A 9,666-nucleotide genomic window follows, 5' to 3' on the forward strand; every position below is an offset into this window, starting at 1 on the left:
GGGCCCGGGTCGGCAGCGCGCTGAGGAACCGGCCCGCCCACCCCCAGTCAGAAAAACCGCAGAGATTTACACTGCACTGGGGTGCCGAGAACTTCAGTGTATTTATCGTCTGTTACATTCAGTGGACGTTGCATAGAGAATAAACGATGCTTCATTTCCAAAACGGGACGCCGGTAAGGTGCAGTTTCAGTGTTTCCACAAGGCACTGTAACATATGAGCCCCACCGAGAGGCCAGCTGCCTGGTCACCAGTGCAAGGAGCCACAGGAAAAGGGCTAGCAGTTACACAGAAAGGCACAACAGCCCAAATTTGAGCCTCCTCTTCAGCTGACTATCAGATTATTCTTGTAGACGAGTGTACAAGGGAACCTAGACTGGCTGTCTACTCACTTCCTAATTTATTACTGGCCAATTGATAAAATTTGCATCCAATAACTGCAAACTTAATTCCTTACCTTAATTGAGACCTGTGATGAATGCAGCACTTGTGCAACTTTACTGTGAGGAACCGTGTCGGGAACCTAACACAGCAGTCTTCCTCTTCAGCATTCTGATGAGTGAACAGACCAAAATAATATTGACTACTGAAAGTACTTTAGTACTGTCAGCACAGTACAGCGCTTTAGTACTGTCAGTTGAGTCTCTGGTTACAATCTGTAGCGAGTTCCCTGTTCCTAAATGGAACTGAACATATACAGATTTTTTTTGTTTTAACTGCCTAGCTAAAAAAAAAAAAATTCTTGAACAAATTTCACAGAGTTTGCAGTTAAGAGAAACGCAAAGAGGGATGAAAACCCTGAACAGCTTAAACTACTCGAGTTAGTTAACTTAGTATTTCAAGTTTTTGTGCCCGAACATCGGATAAGACGGGCGTGAACATTTAAATAAATCCCTTCCTCCCAAGGAGGGTGACTGTGGCTGCAAAGACTTGCTGGAGTTACAGCACCACAGGTTTAGCGGGCATCGTTGAGCTGCCTTGCCACGCTAAGGATATCTTTCGCTCCCTTGCTCAGAAGTAAACTAGCTAGTTCAACACCAAGTTTCTCTGCAGCTTCCTGGGCCTGACCAGGCACGTTCTTGGCTGTGATGCCAACATGCTGCACATCATCGTTTGGTCCATCTTCATTCTGCAAATACAAACACCTCAACGTGAGTCAGCGGGAAGGAGGGGGCAATGAATAGTTTAAGCCACATGTAAAAGGGGATAAAATCTGTGATCTGAGGAGCCTTGAGAACAGTGTGCTGTTACAGTTTCCAAAGAACCAGACAAAAAGTAATAAATGGATTTCAAAAGGTCTGGTTTCATCATTCAGCTTCAGGTTTGGGGTTTGAACCCACTGTGGTTCACGTACCTGTTCGGGATAATTGACGCCGGTCTGCATGGTGTCCTTCAGGCTATCAGATCCATCCAAACTGTAGACTGCTCCTGTCAAATACAACTTGGAAAGATATACAGAAGGGATTAATGCCACGTTAACAAACAGAGAGAAAGCCAAAAAAAGCACCCAACATACAAAGGTAAGGCTGGAGGGGAGGGGAAGGCTTTTGTAGTGCAGTGGGATCAGCAAGAGCAGTACAATACAACCATAAGAGAAGTAATCCCTCTTAGGGAAGATGGAGCTTCCCAAGGAGAAAGCCTCCCACCTCCTTAATCACACTCTGTTGTGTAAAGATACTGGCTTTCTGGGGTCAGAAGCAAGACATTCCAATGTCAGGGCAACACTACCTTTAAGGAAGGCAGGGGTTGGGGGGCGGGGGGGGTCAGAAATCTCATACTTTATTTATAAGGGCATTTTCTAGACAACAGAGTCAGCAGTCAGATCCATTCTCATACCCCTGCTTTGGTCACAAACCCCCAAGGCTCAAGTCAGGAGCCTATCTGCCCTAAGTGGCTATAAAGATATCTGCTGGAGTTAGTTACCTTCAGGGAAGGATCAGGGAACACGCATGCACTGGAATAAGTTGTCAGAAATAAATCCAGACAAATACAAAGTACTCCTCACCTGGCCATCTTGCAGCATGGTGTTGACGGCGACAGGGACGCTACATCCACCCTCCTGAAACAGAAAGCAGCTGACACTGAGGCTCCTACCCCACACATTCAAAGCAGAGGCCTCTGAAAAGTTTAGGCTGCACGCAACTCTGCCTATCACTCTTCAGGCCCTTCTTGAGTCAGAAGTAATCTCTACTTTGCCACTTGAGGGAAGGGTAACAGATTTCCCATACTGTGGCATCAGGGCAGCTAGCAGAGCAGTATTTGCTGCTGCAGGCAGAGGAGTGAGGATGCCACACTCACCAAACGTTTCATAAAGGCTCGCTCAGCAATGCAGCGTAACACGGTGTCTGCGTCGTGCAGGGCCGATACCATATTCAGGATCTCTTGATCTTTGGCACGAACTTCCACTGCTAAGGCACCCTGTAAGAAAAATAAACACACAACACTAACTCCTTAACTTCATGCATCTCCCTGTGCGCTCAGTATTGGTAACAAAAGAGAACTCAGAGGCTTGGATGCATTTCACTAAGGGAGCCATGTTTAGACCTTTACTGAAACGAATGACAAAACAATCGACTGGTTGCAGAGACATCCTATAGCAGCTGCTGTAAAGGGGCTGACAGAACTGACTTTAGCCAGGTGTTCAAGGTCACGCTGTCACCTCAAACCATTCTAGAGCCTCAATTATGACTGTGTATATAGACATCCGAGCTTCCCAACCTCTTCTCAAGATAAAGATCAAGTGCTGAATGACTAACAGTGACAAAACAATTCTTTCCTAAACTAGAAATGAGGCTGGGGGGGGAGAAAAAGAAAAAAGCAACTACACAGTACCTGTCAAATACACAATCAAAATCACAATTTCAGACTAAACCTGCAGATACATCATTTGCAATCACTAAGGCACAGTCAGCTCAGGTTTAGCGAGTTTGATACCCGCTGCACAACACCACAAACTCAGCTGCATGGCCAGCATGGGCTGGAACCATGTGCCTGCCTAGAAACAAGAGCACTAAGAATGTGCTCCAAGGCAGGTGTTTCACCTCCACCCTATGGGAGTTAGGACACGGTGTGCCAGGGAGGAGTGAGCGTCACAGGGAAAAGATACCGCGATGGCTCTGCGTAATTATCCCGGTCCAGCAAAACACTGACCGTGCCAGAGCCTGCCCGGATCTGCCCTGGCACCCCAGTGTAGTTATGCCACACGTTATCTTCACTGTTTTTCCATCACTGATGGAAATCAGCCCCCACCACACCGGGTAACAGAGCTGACTACCATTCTTCTCACAAGCTGTGCCTAAAGCAGCGTAACGGCCAACAAAAGAGATTGACATTGTAGTTCTTTGGCAACCAACACGAGAAGTATTCAGCACAATTAACTACTCTGACACATCGTACTGCTGCCAGCTTCCAGTCCGCAGTATGGCTTACAAAACAAAAGTTGTCACGTACCTGTCCAACAGCATACAAACAATCTTCAGGGCTTAGGAGCTGGAAGAAAGTAAAATCAGAGTTAACTCAAGTTGTGCTGTTCAGAATATAGGAAGCAAGAGCCACCTCTAACACCAACTGATTTTGCTCCTGACCAAAGAGATATTGCCTCCCTCTTTCCCATGCCTCGGTGGTTCCACTCCTGAAGTCAGATAAAGCACTTTCTTTCACCTGGACTGTAACACTTTGTGAATTAGCTAATCAGAAAAATCTTAGTCACGCACACTGCTGCGCAGTGTAGCGAGTATTGTGAAATGCTGGGAGATGATCAGATTACAAACTGTTACTGCACCATGGAAAGCCAAACAGCATAAAACTTCTGTGTGAAGAAAACAAAAACAACTGATTGACAAATTAAAAAAACTTCCCTGAGGAGCATCAAATCACGAGCTAACGTAGCAACAGATTCAGCAGAGTGCACGCTCATCTTTGACAGGACAACCGCAAGGTCTGACAGGCAAGTAGTTGATGGTTCTGCAGAGAACGGTATGTTCTGCTTAGGGGCTCCTTACCTGGCCAATGCGATTCTCCCAGCCCATTCTCTTCAGCCCAGCAGCAGCTAGGATGATGGCACTGAAGTCTTCCTTCTCATCTAGCTTCTTTAAGCGAGTATTTAAATTCCCTCTCTGTAGAAGTGATTAAGCAAGCATAGAAACAGCAGGCAAACGGCCCTATAACCACTTAACATTCACTTGAGTCTGTTTACAGAATGTACAGGATCCAACAGCCTCCAAAGGAGAATCAGAGTACCATCCTGAAAGAAGTGTCAAATACGGACAGTTGTTTCTTTAATTAGAACTCTGATGAGCCTAATGGGAGTATTAATTCAAGTACTGACTCTCAAAAGATACGCATGTCATTTAAGTATCTTACTAACACCCGAGACCAACTCCTCTTGCATAGCAAAGGATGAGGTTACTAGAACTGAAGTAACTGTGCCTTTTACCACCAATTCCGTGGCCCAAGTCGCATCTGGGGTATTGGGAACTGACTGGCATTTGGCCACATGGCTGCCACAAACACACAGTAGGCACCTGTCAAGCAGTTTTTTCGAACATTTCTTAACATAAAATTCATCTGCATCCTGAACTTCAGCTAGATTAAGGCTGCCCCCTTCTTTACAGCCTCGTGAGAAAGCAGAGGACAGAACGGGCTATGGTGCACCCCTCTCAGAACAGGTTAGTGGAGGGCAGCCTTTGAGGAAGCAGTTTGGTCTTGTAGGTCAGGTGGTATCAATCAGCCTTGACTCTAGATTTTGCATTAAGTTCTATTTGCCTGTTTGCAGTTTTACCCAGCTCCCACGTTTTGCCAGGAAAGGATACAATATCCCTGAATTCTAACTGAGGGAACTTCTTTTTGAGCTGGGCTGCTCTCCGAAGTGAACTGGTTCCAATCACACTGTGGGGAAAATAAAATCAATGAAACCCAGAGCACTCCCTAGCCAGAGATATGTCCAAACTTTCCAGGAAACAAATGGCAACTTTTTCTTTTGTTTTTTTTTTAATTGAAATGAAGATCCAAGAACTTGCCAATGATTTATATCTCCTTAGAAGAAATCTACTCTGTGATGTTTATCATTAAGCCTGGCTGAAGCGAGATGCAGGCAAGGCAGTCCTAAGGAACTGATTTACAGGAGATGCTTCTGAAGGACAGCCCCAAGCCTCCACCAAGGACTGATGAAACCTCATTTAAAGACCACAACACTTGTCATGGAAAGAGTTGGACGCGCCAAACTGAACCAGACTCAGCCAGACAACTGAAGTTACCAAAATGGAGGGACCATAAGAAAGTGATGCCAAAAAAATAATGAAGAAATTGGATCTGGCTAGGGGAGAACAAGAGCATAGTCCAAGCCTGTGCAAGCTAAGATACTGCACCGGACACCTTGTCTGCACTGCATACATTCCGCTGCAGTAAGCACAGTACAAAGGAGCAGGAATTCACTCTGGAGACTGTGTTCAGAAAGGGTCTAACTTGAGAAAACATTGCAACTCAAAGGTGGCTCAACAGATCCAGCCTCGCTTGGCATGCAGCACTCCCAAGAGACAGCAGGGCTCATTTCAGCAAGCAGCTTCGTAATGTCTCTGGAAAGCTAATGGAAGGCCATGGAAAACCACTACAGGATAAAGCAAGGAGGTCACTGGCTTGCTGCTGAGAAATATCTACAAATTCCTCCCTTCCGTTTTTACACCTGTCTTCCCCTTCCTCTCCCCACTCACCTCTTTTCAGGAAGGAGGCTCAGTGTCTTCCCACAGTTTTTGGGATGAAAGACAACAGCATCAAGTGGGTTTTCCCTTTGGCTGACACATCATTTAACAGAAAGCTGTTAGGCTTACCAGTTCTGCTGTCGGTACCCAGAGGAACCATCTCTGGCTCCAAAATACCCCATCGTCATTGTAAAAGCAAGAAAATCCAGAGAACCTGCTGGCTATGGAACACCAGGACAGCTCTAGTGTTTCTACTGTTACAGAGATTAATCATAGGGTGGTCAAACTTTGAATGCCTAAAGGGACCTTTGCTTTCCTACCACTACCAACACTGCAACGTGCAAGTCTCAGAGGACTGAGCCTCCTGTCCACACTTACTTGCAGACAGCGCCGATGGTAAAGCCAGGAGGAAGAGAAGTTGGCAGGTCCTTCAAGGAGTGAACCACAAGGTCAACTCTAAAAATGAGAGGACAGTAATCACTGAACAGATGGCTGAGCTCATACACTACGTACCAGAGGCCCACAGGTCACCTACAGAAAAGTGTGAATCCACCCTGGGAATTAAGTTGAAGAGGGAGGAATTTCAGGATTCTATAGCCAGAATTACTACAGAATTCTAGTGTTACTCCAGAAATGCCATTTCATATTTCTCTGACCCTCTTTTCCCACCTATAAAATTAAAAAAATTAAGACAATGCCTTCCTCCCAGCAGCGATGCAAGACACTTTTACAATAGTCAGGTCGAATGAGGGGAAGGTGCTGGAGATGTTCACAAAGAGAGACTCATGGAACCCATGTGCAACCAGTACTTTGTTGAGTATTACACTTCAAACTGAAAATAATAGCTAGCCAAAGCAAACGCTGTATCTACTTCATTACAAGACCAAGAAACATCCTTCTAAATGCTTGAGCCTCCAGTATTTTTTCACCGACTCTACCTGAAAATGCAGTATCGTGTGCCTACGGGTCAGAGATGCAGGAAAATATTTTTGGTTTTAAACCTCCCCTAACTAAGGCATAAACACCACTGCAACCCTCTTCAGGATATTGAAAAATGAATAAATAAATACATTAAAAAGCACTAATCTCTCTCTGCTCCAGCAAGAGCCTGAACTGAGTTTTTCTGTAGAAAGAAGTTACCCCAGAAGCAGCACAACTTGCCCAAGCCCAATTCTCCTGCATATTTAGCAGGTAAATACACTAATAACTGTTAACACAATAACACTAATTCATTTTGCAATATGTTAACACCACCAAGCAAAGTATTTTTAAAGAATGTACTATGTAAGAAGGAATTAGACTACATCCCCAGTGATGCCCATGTAACACAAATCACAGGAAGAAAAAAAAAACCTAACTGGGGCAGACCAAGCAAGACAACAACTCCACTTCCAAATAGTCGGTGTAAATCTGGTGCAGGAGGAAAAAAAAACCCAATGAACTTATCATAGGATTTCTTAGCCAGAGAGGTACCAGAAACTAGACACGTATGCAGCAAGCTAAAGATGTCCAAAGAACACCACAATGCCAAAGGAGAAAAACAATGAGCTCTTACTCATTTCTTTCAAGTGCATTTTCCAGCTCTTTGGTGAAGAGGCTCTTCTCCCCGATCTGCAGATAAACGGAGAAACACGAATTATAAAAGAAAAATCTGCAAACGTAACATCAAGTACAACTATTGTTACGCAGAGTAGAACATTTACCTTGGAAAGTGCTGTATCCAAGATCTTGTCTCCAGTTGTTGACATGGCAACTGCTCAGAGAGAGAGCACAGGTAAAATGCAAGGCTTGGTTAGAGCACACAGGCCTAGACTGGAAGTATCTACGTAACGTGTGATGAGCAGTACTGCATCAACATGCTCCTGCGTCAACACATCAGAGCAGCTCACTTCTAGAAGTACACTGCATTCAAGACAAGTGAACTGGAGGCTTCCTTCACTGTCCTCAAAAACAGAGTGAGTGAAAGAGGGCAGGCTGTGGGAAGAGCTGCCAACAGGAATTCCCACGATCCTTCTCTGGAGTGCCAGCAAACGGGTACTCAGCAGCTCTCTTCAGCGCAAGGCTGGGCTCCCCTTATTCCCGTGCTGTTGAACATCTTGAGCCCCAGGCAGGAAAACATCCCTAACGCATAGTGGGGTACAGCCAGCGTGATACCAGCTTCTCAAACAGAGCAACATAACCCCATTTGCATGGCATGCTCAGTGTTTCAATCATCAGGAGCTTATGAAACCCACCTTTCTCCCTTGAAAGAAACCATCAGCGGTTTCTCAGCCCCACAACCTAACTGAATTCAGACAGCACTCTTAGATAAGCAAGGGTCGAGCTCTCCTCCTTGTGACAGCACTCTACACACACCTCTTGCACACAAAGATAAGCAGCTGGCTCCTGCTGCCCTCTACCCCAGGGCAGCATCCAAAAAAAACCTTACCAATCTCAAAGCGGAGGTTGGGGTATAGCTCACGCAGCATCTCGACTACGCTGTCAGTCTGAATCCGGGCCAGCTGCAATGAAGCAGAAAGCAAAGCCCTACATACATTGTCCATACAGTAGCTAGGGACTTTGCCATTCTTCAACGGTCAGACAGGCGTGACCACTACACTCTAAATCAAAAGCATTAGAAATAAGTAGCCCCAAGTAAAATTGCTCTGTAAAAAAGCTCCTTGAACCACATGAACTCACATCGTGCCCAGAGCATTTCACGGAAGAACTTATTTTATCGACTAAGGGGCAGAATAACATCTCCCCACGTCCAGCACCATTGTGATCCAAGCACTGCGAAGGCAAAGCAAAGACTGTATCCAGTCAGGAAGAGCGACTACAGCAGAAGACTGCCTGTTAGGATTCACAAGCTCTGCTTCCAGCTGTGTAATTAAGGTCACTCGCTGCCCCCCAGTCAGATTTCCACTTCTCTATACCACCTTGGCACGCTTATTCCTAGACAGCGTTTACCCACCAAACTTTGAGCCGCTTGGTTTCACCTCTGCAAACTTCAACTGCTGGAAGACGCCCACTCACTGGCAAGCGGGCTGAAACGTAAGCAAAACCATCCTCCTGTTGCTCAGTGATGAAAGAACAAGTCATATTGCCCACCACGTACCCTCTCCTTTTTCTCAGATTCTGAATTTTACCAATACTGCAAGTTTTGGGAGAAGCCAGCAGGATTTCACTGTGCTGTTAGAAAATCTACAAGTACTGGCAAACATAAGTTACTTATCCTCTGTAAGATCAGAGCTCTAGTTAGGGGCTCTACAGACAAAAATAAAAGTAACAGCTTACGTCTACACACTCAGTAAGCAACAGCTCTTAAAGCAGTAAAAGTGCACGAAGAACATACGTGTTCCCTCGCATAAGAACAGCAGAAGGAAGTAAAATAAAAACATAATTATGCTAACATCATTCCATGTGTGCAAGCAACAGCAGACTCATGTGACCACAGGTGCCTTTTCTACCACTGATGAGCTGTGTAGCCGGGGGCAATTACCTTTGTTCTCATGACTCGAGTATCCCTACATATAAAACCAGTACAAGTAGCTCCTTTGCTTTTGTAAAATGCCACAGGAGCCTCAGGTTAAAAAAAAAGAAGCAGCACACGTCCCTTGCCCTGATGTCTACACGTAACACCTTCCTGAAAGTACAGAATACTTCCTAGAAGGAGCCACCAGAATGAAGAAGCTTATCTCAGAACAAAGGCCTGAAGGACATTTATCTCCCTTTGCAAGTCTGCTCCTCCCTGCTGCATCCAGCTGGCAAGAGATACCCGCTGTATCTCCGGGCACGTCTCTTCCCCGAGCGCTGTGCGGGCTGAAGGCATCAGTTACCGTGGGTTTTTCGGTGGGTCGGGGAGGTTGTTTTTTTTCCCGCCTCCCCAGAAGAGCTGCCCAAGCCTTGGGAGCTGGAAAACCGGCAGCACGATCACTGCCATCCCGGGACGGCGCTCGCACCCTCACCCTGCGTTACCCAACAGAGGCAGCTC

General features: G+C 45.8%; 1 protein-coding gene across 1 annotated transcript; it reads right to left on the reverse strand.

Annotated features, from left to right (window-relative positions):
* Nucleotides 1–769: 769 nt before the first annotated feature.
* On the reverse strand, nucleotides 770–8,774 carry HMBS (hydroxymethylbilane synthase). The gene is given in 13 exon segments (XM_010174208.2): nucleotides 770–1,126; nucleotides 1,352–1,438; nucleotides 2,003–2,056; nucleotides 2,296–2,415; nucleotides 3,448–3,486; nucleotides 3,999–4,112; nucleotides 4,809–4,884; nucleotides 5,706–5,786; nucleotides 6,066–6,149; nucleotides 7,249–7,304; nucleotides 7,397–7,446; nucleotides 8,122–8,194; nucleotides 8,709–8,774. Coding segments are annotated over 13 exon segments (1,074 nt in total). The 3' UTR covers nucleotides 770–952.
* Nucleotides 8,775–9,666: the final 892 nt, after the last annotated feature.

This window comes from Antrostomus carolinensis, unplaced genomic scaffold, assembly GCF_000700745.2.
Source record: "Antrostomus carolinensis isolate BGI_N321 unplaced genomic scaffold, ASM70074v2 scaffold17890, whole genome shotgun sequence".
NCBI classification, from domain to species: Eukaryota; Metazoa; Chordata; class Aves; order Caprimulgiformes; family Caprimulgidae; genus Antrostomus; species Antrostomus carolinensis.